Source organism: Anabrus simplex, chromosome 7, assembly GCF_040414725.1.
Source record: "Anabrus simplex isolate iqAnaSimp1 chromosome 7, ASM4041472v1, whole genome shotgun sequence".
NCBI lineage: Eukaryota > Metazoa > Arthropoda > Insecta > Orthoptera > Tettigoniidae > Anabrus > Anabrus simplex.
The window spans coordinates 110,256,432-110,272,750 of NC_090271.1; the positions used below are offsets into that span (position 1 = coordinate 110,256,432).

A 16,319-nucleotide genomic window follows, 5' to 3' on the forward strand; every position below is an offset into this window, starting at 1 on the left:
TGCGGCTGGTATCCTGTATTCGGGAGATAGTGGGTTCGAACCCCACTGTCGGCAGGCCTGAAGATGGTTTTCCGTGGTTTCCCATTTTCACACCAGGCAAATTCTGGGGCTGTACCTTAATTAAGGCCACGGCCGCTTCCTTCCCACTTCCAGCCCTCTCCTGTCCCATCGTCGCCATAAGACCTATCTGTGTTAGTGCGACGTAAAGCAAATTGTAAAAGCCTGCATTAAATTCCTCTCCACAGTGCTCGTATGGAGTGAGGGATTTAAGATGCTGTTGATGATGATTCATCTCTCGGATGGGGACACTTGGTGCTATTCCACAGGAGTAGGCTATATACCAGCACCAAGTTTCACCCTCTCCCTTCTTATTATCATGTATCACTGTTGGAAATATCTTCATTTCTGCTCGCTTACACCGCGTTTAGGACAAAACTTATACCATTGAAACACCAGCTTTATGACACATCCATTTTATTACGAGCTGTTGACTACAACTGACTGACACACACATGCACATAGCAATTCAAAAATGTCCAAAGACTATAACAAATGAAGATAAACCACTTGACTAAATTAATATGAATTACCAACACATAACCTCAATGTGTATTCCTAAAATATGTACAAGATATGATACATGACATTTTATTTTTTATGAGAAAACTTCAACATTCCAACACTCCCCCCTTTTCTCAAAAAAATAAAAATACAACACCTCAATCAATTGTCCTCTCATCGCAAACCTATAAGCTTATACAAACTCTTAAGCTTGTTGCTTGATAAATTCTTCGTGAACAAGTCTGCAGCATTTCTCTCTGATGCTACATATACAAACTCAATTAACCCCTTTTCTACCAGTTCTCTACATACATGGTACATGATGTCAATATGTTTTGACCTTTCACTCACAAAATCATTTTTACTCAATTTAATTGCTGCTGCATTGTCAGCAAAACTTTACAAGGTATATCCATAAAGCTTTCCAGCCCTAGCTCTGATAGCAAATCTTTCATCCAAGTTACTTCTCGAGATACCTCTGCCATTGCCATGTATTCAGCATCCATGGTAGATCTAGCAATACAACTCTGTTTCTTACTATACCATGATATTGCTCCCCCTGCCACAGTGGTTACATAACCACTCACTGATCTTCTAGACTTAGTATCTCCTGCCCAATCTGCATCACAGAACACTTGTACTGACTCCTCACAATTTTTGAAACACAACTTTAAATCTCTAGTACCACATAAATATCTCATGATATGCTTCACTTCTTTCCAATCTTTAATCTTAGGTTTTTGACAATTCTGACTAACTTTACTTACCGCAAATGCAATGTCAGGTCTAGTATTATTTGACAAATATAGCAAACTTCCTACTGCACTGCGATAAATGGTACAATCAAATTCCTGCTCATCATTTTCAGCTGCTGAATACCCACTTGGTAAAACAGTCTTACTCGGTTTACAGTCACTCATGGAAAAATCAGCAAGAAATTTGTCAATGTATAGACTTTGACTCAACATAACCCCTTCTTTTGTCTGTTCTATTTTTATTGACAATAAGTTTGTTGCTCTCCCTAGATCTTTAATCTCTAACTCATCTGCCAACCTTATTTTAACCAACTTAACAACCTCTTTGTCACCTATTGCAATAATGTCATCAACATACAAGCCAATAATACAACACTCCTTTACATACACACATGGTTCTTTGATACATCTCTTAAAATCTAGTCTTCTAATTATAGCATCAACACAAGCATTCCAGTCTTTACTCGAATTAGGTAGTCCATAGATGCTTTTCTTCAATTTACATACATAGTTTTGGACATCCTTTTCTACAAACAATTCTGGTTGCTCCATGTATACAGTACAACTGATTTCACTATTTAAGTAAGCACTAGTTACATCTAGATGTTCTACAGTCCAGCCTCTACGTACTGCAATACCTATTAACAGTCTCATTGTTTTCCTCTTTATAACAGGACTAAATGTTTCATCAAAATTAAGGTTCATCTGTCTCTTAAAACCTTGGGCAACCAACCTGGCTTTATATTTCTGAATGTTACCCTCACTGTCATATTTCAATGAAAACACCCACTTAGAACTAATTATCTTGACATTTTCTGGTCTTTTTACAATTTCCCAAACATCCTTCTTTCTCATCTCATTGATCTCCACTTTCATGGCCTCCATCCAGTTACCAGACTCTTGGCTTGACATAGCCTCCTCAACTGTTCTAGGTTCTACTATATTTGCATGCCTAACTTCCATCACTGCCTTACAATCTGCACAAGTCTTACCTTTCCTCTGTCTTATTGACCTTCTCAGACTATTACCTGGCTCTTGTATTGCTATAGACTCAACCTCTAGTTGTTCCTCTCCGGTCGTTGGCTCAACAGCCAATGTTTCCTCTCCGTCCTCTGTGTCTAACTCAGTCCCTAATTTTATCTCTGGATTTTCAGTGCACAGTATGTCAAAGTATGTTTCACTACCCTCTGCCTTTGGTACATTTATCTTTTCCTTGATATCAATTCCAGGACTTTTCACCTTAAAGGGAAATATCTGTTCCTCAAATACGACACTTCTCCTCACTATTACTCTTTCCCTTTCAAGACTCCATAACCTATATCCATCTTTAGTACCTGTCTCGTACCCTATCATAACGCATGGCTCTGCTTTGGGATCTAACTTCCTGCTGTCTGCCCTCACAGCCCATGCCTGACATCCAAATACTTTCAATCTACCTATTTCTTCCTGATCCAACTTCCTATTGAACCACAGTTCATACGGTATCTGAAAATTAATTGCTGAGGATGGGCACCTGTTTCTCAAGTACACTGCTGTCATTACCGCTTCTCCCCAGAATTCCTTTGGTAACCCTGACTGGATCAATAGACATCTAACAGTATCAAACATCGTTCTATTCTGCCTCTCTGCTAATCCATTTTGTTGTGGAGTGTACGGTACTGACCTCCTATGAGTAATACCACATTTTTGCAATTGTGCTTCAAACCTGCTACATGTATACTCTGTACCATTGTCAGATTGCACCACCTTAATTCCTACACCATGTAACTTTTCTGCATTTGCCTGATACCTATTAAACACCTCTAATACTTCATCCTTATTTTTCATACATACAGCCACATTAAATCTGGAGTATTCATCAATCATGGTTACAACATATTGAGCTTTCCCAAGTGATGGTGGACTAATTTTTCCAATTACATCAGTGTGCACAACATCAAGTGGTTTTTCTACCTTACGCTCACAAGACTTAGGTACTCCCTTGTTAGTTAGTTTCCCCTGAATGCATACAGAACAAGTATTAATGTCATTACTCCTTTTCAATTCTAACATAGGCAATTTAAACAAGGCTTCAGAATGTGCATGTCCGTATCTCTCATGCCACAACCTAACCTGCCCAACACTTTTAAATACTACATTGTTATTACATTCTTGATCTATCATTTGATCACAGTCACTCACAGCTACAATATCATTTCTCCCCTCTATTTGTACTACATACACATCATTCCTCCTGTTTGCAACAAACAATGTTTCATCTCCATTCTTATCTACAACCACTGCTTTCTCACCTGCAAATCCTACTTTGAAACCTTTGCTGGTTAACTTACCGACTGATATTAAATTTGCACCTAAGTTTGGTACATACAACACGTCTGTAAATGTAATTGTCCATCCTGTGGACATTTTTACTTTTACCTTACCTATACCTTTAATATCCAGCTTACTGTTATCTCCTATTTCTACATTCCCGGTTACATTTGTTAACATGTCTGTAAACATCTCCTTTGTTGGACACATATGATGGGACGCACCTGAATCGAACAACCAATCTTTAATTTTCTCAGCTCCCACAGAAACGACCATGCTCATCGCCTTATCTACTACATGTATAATTACTGAGCTTACCAGTTTTCCACTCGCATTCACTGATTTACTCTCCTGCGATGGTTCGTCACTCTTCATTGTTGGACATACTTTTGAATAATGTCCTGACTTACCACAATTGAAGCACTTTTGGGTACTGCGACAATATTTAGATACATGTCCCTGTTTACCGCAATTGTAGCAACTATATTTTCCTCGTCCCACGTCTTCTTTCTTGATATCTCGCTTCTGTTGAACAACCATGGCTTGAGCTTCATCCTCCTCACGTTTTCCAGTGTCATAAGCCTTTCCTCCATTTTGCTGAAGTTTCCTTCTGCTTTCCTCCGTGAGTAATCTCGCCTTCACCTTCGAGATGGTCAGTTTCGCCAAATCAGCTTCCAAGGAAGGTATACAAGCTGCATATTCCTCTGTAAGATTTCCGATGATCATTCCTGCAACTTGTTGATCTGTGAATTCGTATCCGGCTTTACTAGTTCTCCTCCAAAGTTGATTTATTTTTGCGAAGTATTCTTGAACACTCATGTCCTTCGGCTTCACAAAATGAGTTAACTGTTTCAAGGTCATAGCACCATTCACTAGCCCTCCGTCATTGCACAACTCGTCCAGTTTTTCCCATGCCCTTTTCGCTGATTCAATATCTGCAATGTCACTTTCAAAATCTTCTCCGACATATTTGAAAATAACCGCTAACGCGATCACATTGTTTCGCGCTCGTCGTCTCGTTTCCGTCTGAGGCAGTTGACAACCTGGCGTATCCTCGTACCCTATTACTGATTCCCATACATCTTTCAACAACAGCTCTTGTTTCACCTTTAATGCCCACGAAAAATAGTTCTCCACTGTAAGCTTGGCCACATTCCTATTCAGTGTTTCTTCACCGGTCCACGAGGTCGCCATTTTTACCGTCAATAATGTCACAACTTGCTTCGTCCGACGTTAATTCTCGTTGTTCAATTTCCACTTATATTGACCGAAATTTACTGCGGCGTTTTGGCGCTCTGGAGCTCTGGGCCCATAACCTGTTGGAAATATCTTCATTTCTGCTCGCTTACACCGCGTTTAGGACAAAACTTATACCATTGAAACACCAGCTTTATGACACATCCATTTTATTACGAGCTGTTGACTACAACTGACTGACACACACATGCACATAGCAATTCAAAAATGTCCAAAGACTATAACAAATGAAGATAAACCACTTGACTAAATTAATATGAATTACCAACACATAACCTCAATGTGTATTCCTAAAATATGTACAAGATATGATACATGACATTTTATTTTTTATGAGAAAACTTCAACATTCCAACAATCACATCATTCATTTAATCTCATTAACTCCTTTTATGAGACTGACATCACAAATGGCATCCGGTCATAAAAACCTGCCACAGTAGATTAATCTCACTTCATACCCAACCCCTTAGAGAAACGGGACAAGAGTTGGACAAACAAACAAACTCTTTAGTCGGCAAATCACCTATAAAAAATCATGCTGGTTTTCTTTGGATCTTTTCCAGTTCTTGAATTAAGCAGTCCTGGTGAGAGTCCCACATACTGGAACCATACTCTAATTGGAGTCTTACCAGAGACTTGCTTGTCCTCTCCTTTACACCCTTACCACAAGCTCTTAATACCCATATGAGAAGATCTGTAACCTTCATTTACTGCCTCATTAATGTGATTAGCCCAATGAAGATCTTTCCTTCTATTAATACTTGGGTTCTTACAGTGATCCCCACAAAGTACTCATCAACATCAGGGCTTTCCTCTGGGTGAAAATTGACTTTTCATCCCACACACCATCATACCATTGTTTGCTGTTCATCCCACAACAAGACTGAGGTCTTTTTGCAGTCGCTTATGATCCTGTAACTTGTTTATGACTCTATACAGTATAACATCATCCACAAATAGCCTTATATTGATTCCAGTTCTTTTATCATATCAGTGCCTCCAGTGACTGTTAAGTCATTAAAAACTCCTACTGTTGCCCCTAAATCTAATATTGTTGGTGATGTCAGTGGAAGGAACAATAAGAAAACATAAAGGTCTAGTATTGCTGACTTGAAGGCCTCGCCCTCTTATTCATTACAGGATCAGATAATGCTTCACCTCCTCTAATTATCTGAGTTCTATTTTCTGAGACAGGTATAGTCAAGAAATGCAGAAGGTGCAGTGGAAAGTCTATGATACAATAAAATAATAATGTTATTAAATTTCCTACCAGGAAATAAATGGGACTCTACCACTGTGAATAATTTTTGTGATTATAATATCAATTTTTCATTAAATAATATTCTAATTTATAATTATTTTGGGCTTCTTCAAGTTAGCAACCTGGGCTGTGACCTGTCCTATTTAGGGGTTCATTTTCTCATTTTGTCATTTGTAAAGCAGTTTACTCATTTTTAAATTTATGTATGTATGTAAATTTCAGGATATTCTTATTTTCTGCTTACATTGCTGTCTCCTCCATTCTTCCTGCTGATGTTTTGCTTTTTTGCTTTGCTGTTTTCACAGAACAAAGCCAGGAGAGAAGAAAGCACCACAGCGTCGTATCAGCCGTGGGAACTCTCTGGCATTTACTACAGATCGAAACAACTTGTCTGGTGCACACACTCTTGAGATCTCGAGTCCTCTCCCGACAGACATGCGTAGTTCCGACAGTGCCCATGCTTCACTGCTCCCGAGGGATGATGGAAGTAATGATTCAAGTCCTGCAGCTCTGCAGAATAACTTCTTTGGCCAGTTCAAAGGATTTAGCATTACACCATTGCCTTCAACAACATCTTCACCAGCAAAAGTGCAGACTTCTGTTTCCAGAACTACAGCTGGACCTGTATCTCCACCAGTGGTGCCTCCAGTGACTGTTAAGTCATCAAAACCCCCTACTGTTGCCCCTAAATCTAATATTGTTGGTGGTGTCAGTGGAAGGAACAATATTGCTGTTACTTCAGCTGTATCATCTGTTAACACCCCAACTACCTCCACACCTTCTGCTTTGCCCACCGGTACTCTTACTTCCTCAGCCCGTCCTCTCATAAGCAGCCCAGTACTAGATGCTACCACTTGCACTGCCAAAGAACTGGCATCTGCTGTGCCTAGCAGACCAGCCCCTCAGGTGCCACCTGCAGCCACTAACAAGCCACCAAGACCTATATCTACTCCAAATACCTTAAATGTAAATACTGTCATCACAGATGATAAGAAGATAAAGGACAATGGTTCAAGTTACCCTACACTCACACGGTTAGCATCCTTTATGATGCGTCAGAATTCTGCTTCAGTTGCAAGGACTCAGTCCCAAAATCAAGGGCCAATTAGTGATAAAAGTAGTAAGGTTAAAAATAAGCCTGTTGTGGAAGGAACTAACTCTCTTCCTAGGACTCAGCATCATGGTGTGAAGGCTAATAAGCTACAAATTGATCGAGAAGCTCTGAGAAACCTGGAAATCTCAAACCCAATTCCCCAGCAAGAGATTGATGTTCCTGAGAGTTCAGTTCCTGTAAGGCCAGCTCCACCTGTACCTGAAGGTTCCAAGCAGGTTGTTATGAGGGCACAAAGTTTAAGAGGCAATGGACCTGTCACTCAAAGACCATCCATTCCAAACTTTGGCTCTATGCGTCAAGCATCGGGCACTAAACGTCCCACTAGTATCCCTCCATGTACAAGACCAACTTCACCTCCTCCTAGACCTCCCCCTCCTCCATCTTCCAAACCATCTGATCTCGGTACTGGAATTATTGGCATGCCAGGATACCAGAATCCCCCAGCTGTAAATCAACAGGACTACTGCTATGATGATTGTTTGAATTTGCTCTCAGAAGGTGTTCCTCCCCTGGCTCACATTGACGAAGAATCAAGTCCTAATAGTGGAGACAACATTTATGCCATCATTGAAGAAAGTCCACCTGAAAAAGGAAGACGGAAGCTTGGAGGAGGAGGAGGTGTATCAGAATATGCTGCACCTGTATCGACACAATCAGCTCCTGAAACACCTCCAGGGAAACAAAAACCTGGTACAAACTTTGAATATTCTTCTCCAACTTTCAATGAATATAAATCTCCAAAGCCTATTGAGAATAGTGTATCTGCTGGAAGTGTTGAATCTGTTGGTTTATTATCAGAAATTGTGAATGAAATACAAGCTCGTAATATGGAATCTATTTACAGCACATCGACATTAAGAAGAAAAAAGAAGCAAGAGAATGGGGGAGGTTCATCAGACGATGATGGTGAATCCACAGTGACGGCAACAGATTCATCAGTAGCTGGGTCGTCTTCTCCACCACTCTTCCGAGACAAAAACAGTGCAGTGGCTTCTTCTAATAGCTCACTTGGTACGTATGTCAATGCTCCATATATGACTTACCGACCGGGTGGAAGTGTGTACAGCAATCTCTCAACGCAGAATAATGGTTCATCTTCTACCAGCTCGAAACCCAGTAGTAGTTCAGCAAGTTCTAATAGTGGGTATTTAAGTCCAATGACCATGAATTCTGCTGCTAAGTCTGCAGCAGCAGTGTCAAATTCACAGGATCCACCATCTAAAACCAAAGGCCAAGAATTCAGCACATTCAAATCACCAGTTCCAACATCTTCTACTAATGCTGGAGTAAGTTCAACTATTTCATCAGCAAAGGGCAATGATGTGAGTAGTTCTTCAAACTCTAGTAATGCACCTCCATATAAACCATATAGTTCATCTTTGCAGAGGCCTTTTGGTCCTTTGGCATCATCATTCAGGACTACTTCAGCACCATCCTCCGTCAATAAAAGTGTGAAGACAGCTGGAGACAATTCACAAACAACATTAAATTCTTCAACTGGAAAACCTGCACCCAAACCCCCAGAGAACTCTGTTTCTGTGTCAGGATCTTCAGTACAGCCATCTGTAACATCCCCAACTACCACTAATTCTCTATCACAAAAATCCATTCCTGGTTCAGCAGTGGTTAACAAACCAACCCTGACCCGAACTCCTACTCCACCTGGCTTATCTAGCAAGTCTAGTGGGGTTACTGCCTCTAAACCTAATGCAGCTGCTACAGTTAAAACTCCCCCTGCAGGATTACGGGCTAACAATAACTTCAAAACACGAACTGAAGCAAATTCAATGAAGACGCCTGATGTAGTTTCAAGTTGTGCAGTTAGTGCAAATAGCAGTGCCAGCAAATCTCCAGATTTAGTTGGAGGAAAAATAGACTCTAAACCAGCTACTAAATCTGAAGTTGTTTCTGGTGCTGCAGGAAAGACAAAGCCTAATTTAACATCTTTGAAAAACAACACTGGTGTTAATCGAAGTCAGTCGTCTACAGCTAGCAGTGCTGCTAACAAAGGTGCCAGCACTCCTGCTGGTAAGATATCAGGTATTAATTCTTCATTCAAAGGTGGTGTTGCTGGGAAACAACCTCAGCCAGCACCTAAACCCAATGTTTCCAAATCTAGTGTAGAGACAACTAGCATTTCTAGTGCAGACACTCAAGACAAGAAAGTGATAGGAAATAACAAAGGTGTAGGCAGTGCGGTAGGAAGGGCAACAGCATTATCTAAGTCGGCATCGGATGCCACTGGAAATAGAACTATGCCAGCAGCTGCTCGGATTGCTGCAAGCAAACTTTCCCATGTTGCCTCTTTGCAACAAAAATTTGAAACTGCTGCTTCAAATAATGATAAAACAAATATAAATAGTGCAACTCCAAAAACGCCAGTTAGCAGTAAATCAAGATCAATATCATCGAGTGTAGGACAGAAGAGTGCGGTGGACACTGGACGAAATGTTGGATTTAAAAAGTGAATGCAGGGTGGAAAGTTGAGGCATATACTGGCTTTAATAAGTTACCTGATATAACATATTTCTGTTTATTTTTAAATGCCCAGTGTAATTTACCAAAAAAGTGTGGATTTGAAAGTGGGTTTTTGAATTGTATTCCCTCTCTTTAAACCCAAATGTCAAGGTGCACAATTTGTATTTTCTGAAGAATGTGAGTTCAGTGTTTTGTTTAATGTTCCAACATTCAACTAGTCCAAACACCAACGTGCTATATGTGTGATATTGAGAAGAATTCCTTTCATTTGTAATGACACATCATAGACTAAGAGAGCAATCTAGTCACACTGTGCACAGTCATAGAGTAACAGAAATAACCAGCTTATTAAACTGCTATGTTGTAATACTTCCAGTTTTATAGCCACTGTTTTCAGTGGGTGTACTCATCATTTCAATTATTAAAACATCGGTCAAGATTAGGAGTAATGTACAGGTGTGTCTTCTACTGTTTGCAGTAATGGCCAGCATGCCACTGATTTACTTTTAGTCACAGCTGTCGCAGGATGGGGACTATTTTCCTGACAGGAAGTATGTTGGACGCGTGGCCTCAATTAGATAATGAACGAACAAAGAAACAGCATACAAACTCCTCGAAAACAAGCCTAAAAATACCGTTCAATCTGTATTAGTGATGTGGGGGCAGGATTCCTTATGTATGTACATTGTAACAGTCTTGCTAATAAATGATCTGTAACTGTTATACAGCCAACGGCCGTAGCCGTGTTGAAACACCGGATTCCGTGAGATCTCCGAAGTTAAGCAACATTGGGCGTGGTCAGGAGTTGGATGGGTTGCCACACGCTGTTGGTGGGGGGTAAGGGAATGGAGGAGCGTAAAGGAACTGGCCACCCTACCACACGTAAACTTCGGCTCAGGAACACCTCTGTGGAGGTTCGGACCTGCCTTCGGGCAGAATAACCCTTACCTTAACTGTTATACAAGGTTTGCACACTGTTTATGTGCAGTTTGTTACTAATAAACCATGTATAAGCCTCCTATGTATACATATGTTATAGTTATTCACTGAATTACGTATACAGACCAGGTCCCTTGTATAAGCGTTGTATAGCAGCGAGTGACGAAAAAGAATCGAGTGATCAGTTTATTTTAGTGGCATTTACTGCCTGCAGTAATATAATCATGGTGAAACACCCGACTTAGCCATTGAGCACACATTGAAAGAAAGAAAGAAAAAAAAAAAAAAAACGGAAAAATAACCTTGATGATCTCCATAATATTTTTAACATTTTGAGGTTAGGGAGGCTGGAAATGTTCGTAAAATAAAACACTTTAAGATGCGGAGTGACATATTTCTCTTATGTGATGGAAGTTTACAATTAAATATCGATTTACAAAGGAGTATGCTCGAATTGTCATTAACACAGTCGGAAATTACATAATGAAAGGTCCTAGAGGTGGTTTTATATCTTGCAAACGTCAATTTCTCGCAGTACTACGGACATGAGCATGGAAAGAAGTTAGTAATTATTGCCAGTGACAATTATTACTATGGAACACTCATTCTCTTTGCTATGGAACGTTTCTTCTTAATTTGAGGATCCATTGTGTACTCTTTTGCCTTTGTTCTTTGAACTAAGAAGCCCCACACACAAGCGTGCACTCGCAAACCACACAGACTTCACGAACACAATCCACTTGTCCTCAAGAATTGTACATTTATCACTGCTTTTTATTTGATCAGTATTATACTACTGATAAAATGAACACTGCACTGCATACGACTGTCTGGAGATTTAAATGCGCACTGTTTGGGAGATCCCTACTGGCAAATCAGACAGCCAGCAGTGTCGCGAGAAACCTAATCAAACGAGACGTTCTTCCTGTCATAAATTAAGGATTAAGTGAGATAAAGACTTGAGGTTTGTTTTAAAAATAGCTTCCATATCCAAAGACCATTTGCCTCGCTTTGAACCCCCGTGTGAAGTTAATAGTAAAGACGTTGGCCAGCGACTGACATTTTCTTGCTTACTCATACCAATTTCTGAACATGACTGTAAGGGAACCCACATACTGAATATTTTTATCACTCAAATTTAAAATCAAAGTTATCTACATTAAGCCAAAATGTTTCTTTACCAGCAGTGAAAAATTACAACAATGAAATGGGAGTTCCATGCTATGAAGATTTTTTATTTGACGTAACTCTCCATTATATTAATATTTTCACACTCGATTACTTTTTAACATTATTTTTGTTAATCGCATTAGATGTGGCTTGAAATTCTGTACTCACCTATTTCAACCGTTAACATTCAGATTTATACACAGATAGCGCTAACCAGCAAAAGCAACCATGAACCTGAAGAAATACGTCAGTGAACTGCAGGAAGAGATTCCTACAGCTTGGAACGAGTGTATACGTGCAGTATAGTAATACAATGCATATACCACGTTTATTAGTAAAAAAAAAAATATGCAGCGCTTATACAGGGTTTATTCACTGTATAACTATACAAGTGTTGAACAACTGTGTAAGGATTTTTTATTAGTAAGACTGTAAATGAAAAACATACTTGTGAGAAACATATAAACAGGGTTTTACTGCATTTTGTAAAAATATCATTTTTGTAAGAATGGCTCGAATTACACGGAACCTCGAACTACTGGCGCTCTACCACTCCACTGTGTGTTGAGAATGAAATTGTCAAGCGACTTCTATCCCACCTTGTTTATAAAAAAATAGATGTGTTTCTGTTTACTTTCTGTTCATCCAAGTTCAGAGAATACATGATGATAGCAGATTGTTTTTAAGTTGGATATTCCTGTTACTTTATTCTGAGGAGAATATGACCAGGCTGGCCACCAAAACATTACAGATATGTGAAAGATTTACCATTTAGATGTGCTTTTACTTTAAGCTTTATTATACTATGTACAGTGGTATTACTGCACTGCCAACAGTTTAAAGAAATGCGTAACTTGTAAATATTAAACATTAAAGACACCACCAGTATGTGGGACCTCTGCTATTCGGGCAGCATGCTTGAAGTTTATGGTGTCAGTTCAAATGAGTGAACGATGAAAATACAAAACGTGTGTGAAATGGGAGACACTTAAGTAATGGTGATATCATTATGTAAACCTGAACATTAGTGAAAGTGACTCTTTCGAGTGTATAGTGGAACAGATCTTAATGCAACTTATATTCTGTGATATGTTTGACTAAGTATGTGATGTACTGTCAAGAGGCAACATTTTCAGTTTTAGTCATGAGTACAGTGAGAATATGCTTCATTTTGTGCAAGTGGAATATCTGAGCTATTGAAACTGTAAATACTGTATCATTCATGGACATTTATTTAGTGGAAGCATGTGCTATCTTAGCACACTTACACAGAGCCAGTTTTTTCAATAGCTATTTGGCATCTAGTTTCCTGTTATTATATCATTTTAAAAATCAAACTTGTGTGCTTTTTCAGAGGTATCATGTACATGTGGGTGTGGGGTTATTTATTAAAATAGAATGTTCCTTACATCCCTCCCTACCTTCAATCTTATTTCAGAAGTGTGATCTTTAAGGGGACCTAGTCAAGTACAGCAACATAGCAACATGGTACTATTAGACATTTCTCTCAGCTATGTGACATAGATATTTCAGAGCTTCATATTAAACAAGTTAAAATGACATTTGAGTTGATCCTGTCCATTATGGCCTAGATTAAAAAGAAACATAAACCATCATCATCATCATGATCATGATCATCATTAGTTCTCCACTCCAGCAGGCTGGGTGTGAGAAAATCCTCCTCCTGAGATTTGTTCTGTTATTGTAGAAAGCAGTCTTTCTGTTTCCTCTTTTTGCTGACTTACTATGCCTGACACAGTTAAGGTTTTTTTTTGACAACTTGCTTTACGTCGCGCTGACACAGATAGGTCTTACGGCGATGATGGGACAGGAAAGGGCCAGGAGTAGGAAGGAAGTGGCTGTGGCTTTAATTAAGGTACAGCCCCAGCATTTGTCTGGTGTGGAAATTGGAAACCACGGAAAACCATCTTCAGGGCTGCCGACATTGGGGCTCGAACCCACTATCTCCCGAATACTGGATACTGGCCGCACTTAAGCGAGTGCAGCTATCGAGCTTGGTAGTTAAGGTTTCTTCTGTCAGGGTGTACTCCCTTGGCCTTTATCAGTCCCTTACTTCATTCACAAAACAGCAGATTGAGTACGGGAATGCCTCAGCTGTGATGCACGGTTTCTCATAAGCTAGCTTCTCATGCTGAAGATAGCAAGTATAGAATCCAAACATTCAGTAGCAGCGATTGGCAACTAGAGGGAGGGGGGTGGGGAAATGTACAGACAACAAAAATTACCTGGGTTTGTGGGATATAGCGACGGGGGGGGGGGGGGCTTAGATATATATACATCAAAACTGGGGGAGAATACAATGAAACTTTCACCAAAGGAACAATATTACACACGTATTACAATTAAATAAGTATGGCATGATTATACAATTAAAAGTCCTTTAGTATTTGACTACCCATTAAGAAACTAACAGACACTGAAGAGACTGCCAGACTGACAAATGCATGCATGGGATTTCTTATGTCCATGACTTTGGTAAAAATATACCACTGCTACCCTTCCTCACAGTACATGCAAACTCATTCTCTTTGCATGCAAAGTCTCCACTACTTGCTGTGGCGCTATACATATCGGTTAGCCACGACGAACAATATTTTGTGCGTATATCCGCTCATAATTGTGTTAATAATTAAACAAAATAGAGGAAAAAGTTAGCTGATTAGGCAACAGGGCTTGTACAAATTGCTTTAAAAAAAAAAAAATCCTATAATTTCTATAATTTCAGCTGGGTAAAATGGAATGAATAAAAATATGTTTTTCCCCACAGAGAGAGAGTCGGTGGGAGGCGACTGACCCCCCCCTCGACCCCACTAATTGCCGCTACTGCAATCATTTAAAAAGTGCTTGACTACAGGAACCCTGTGTCAGTAGATATACTGATACAGCAAAGAATCTCTTTTAGGACAAATTCCAACATTTGGGGATTTCTCAATTCTAAAAGTAGTCACTGATTGTGTTGACAATATTAGGTGCTTTCTTTCTGATGTGTGTCATAACTCAGTGCAACATTCCTGCAAGGCCCTTCGGTCTGCCTGTCCATTAGCTTGCTCCTTTCTTTCTACGCAATATTTGAACCATTCCTGTACTTTCAATAAAACAACGATAACTCCTAAACCATTAATGAATATTATATACTGGTACTGTAAAAGGTATTTTTATTTTATTAAGATTATAATAGTTTCCAATTATGAGGTTGGTATTTTTTATAATATTATTGGCTTCACATCCCACTACTTCTTATTGTTTTTGAGGAATCATTTCACTGCTAGCTGTAACATAAAAATGCTTTTTGAGGTTATATATCATCACAAGCTTTTGGTAGAGCATTTTATGCTGAACAATTCTTTCCACATATTTTGGATCTATCATCGACAGTTTAGGCATCATAAGCCAAGAAAGGGCTCAGATGACCATTTTTCCTCTTTTACTTTCTTCAGTAAAATTACCACTACTCAGCTCCTTTCTGTTGTAGATGAATGTTTCTCACACCTAAATCTTCCTTAATGGATGCTGTATAAATAGCATCAAAATCCTAGTCCCTAACAGGGACTTTATTTTGTAATATGCTTAGATGATTAGATTGTAAGGTATAGAGCATTTGGTGAGAGAGGTGTGAGAGCTGTCAGAATGAAAGGATTGCTAACCCTTGTTAAGTTTAATATGGACCAAGGTTTCAATGTAACAGACAGAACTGAGCTTGCTTGTGATTACTGGTCGCTGTAATGATGGCTGGGTCTCCTTAAGGTATAATTTAACATTGATGCAAAGAATGATCATATCATGTATGTACGGTCTATCATACTCTAATTTCCTGCACTCATAATTTTAACCTGTTATGTATGTATTTTGATACTATTTTATTACAACTATATTGTATTGTATCATAGTGTACATTGTTGTGTAAAATGCTGATTTTAAAATTGTTTCAGCTATGTTATGAACATAATGTAAAATAAATGTTTTGAGGCATTGTTACCTTTTGATAACTTTGCAATATTATTGTTTCATAAAATAAGCCACCTCCAAAGTATTCTTGTGTTTTAAAATTCAATGGAACGATGCTTCCTGTTATGCTTCTTAAGGTTACAATAAGATAAACTGACCTCAGGAAAGAAAAAAGAAATGTTTATCATTGTCATAATTGAATGGAGCATTTGTTCTTGGGAATGACTGTATGCTTAATGCCATTTTGTTCTCAATTAAATGCATTTTGCAAAATAAAGAATATGGAAGTACATTCATCATTTGTGACCATGTCAAGTTGTGTGTGTGTGTATGTGTGTGTGTGTGCATTTGTATGTGATAGAGTTTATTATATTTGACCTACTAAAGATGAAATATATGGTATACTAGATTATACAGGGAAAATAAGAATAGAACTGCCACAGGCCAACCGTTGTTAAATAAGAAGGGCGTGCGCGTAGAGGCGCGCGGCTGTGAGCTTGCATCC

At 39.1% G+C, this 16,319-nt stretch overlaps 1 protein-coding gene across 1 annotated transcript in view; it reads left to right on the forward strand.

The window, feature by feature from the left end:
• LOC136877719 (uncharacterized) overlaps nucleotides 1-16,096 on the forward strand; it is a 110,714-nt gene extending 94,618 nt beyond the window's left edge. The window contains exon 16 of the mRNA XM_068228717.1: nucleotides 6,453-16,096. Within this exon, the coding sequence (XP_068084818.1) occupies nucleotides 6,453-9,729 (3,277 nt within the window). The 3' untranslated portion in view covers nucleotides 9,730-16,096. The remainder of the gene's footprint in view (nucleotides 1-6,452) is intronic.
• Nucleotides 16,097-16,319: the final 223 nt, after the last annotated feature.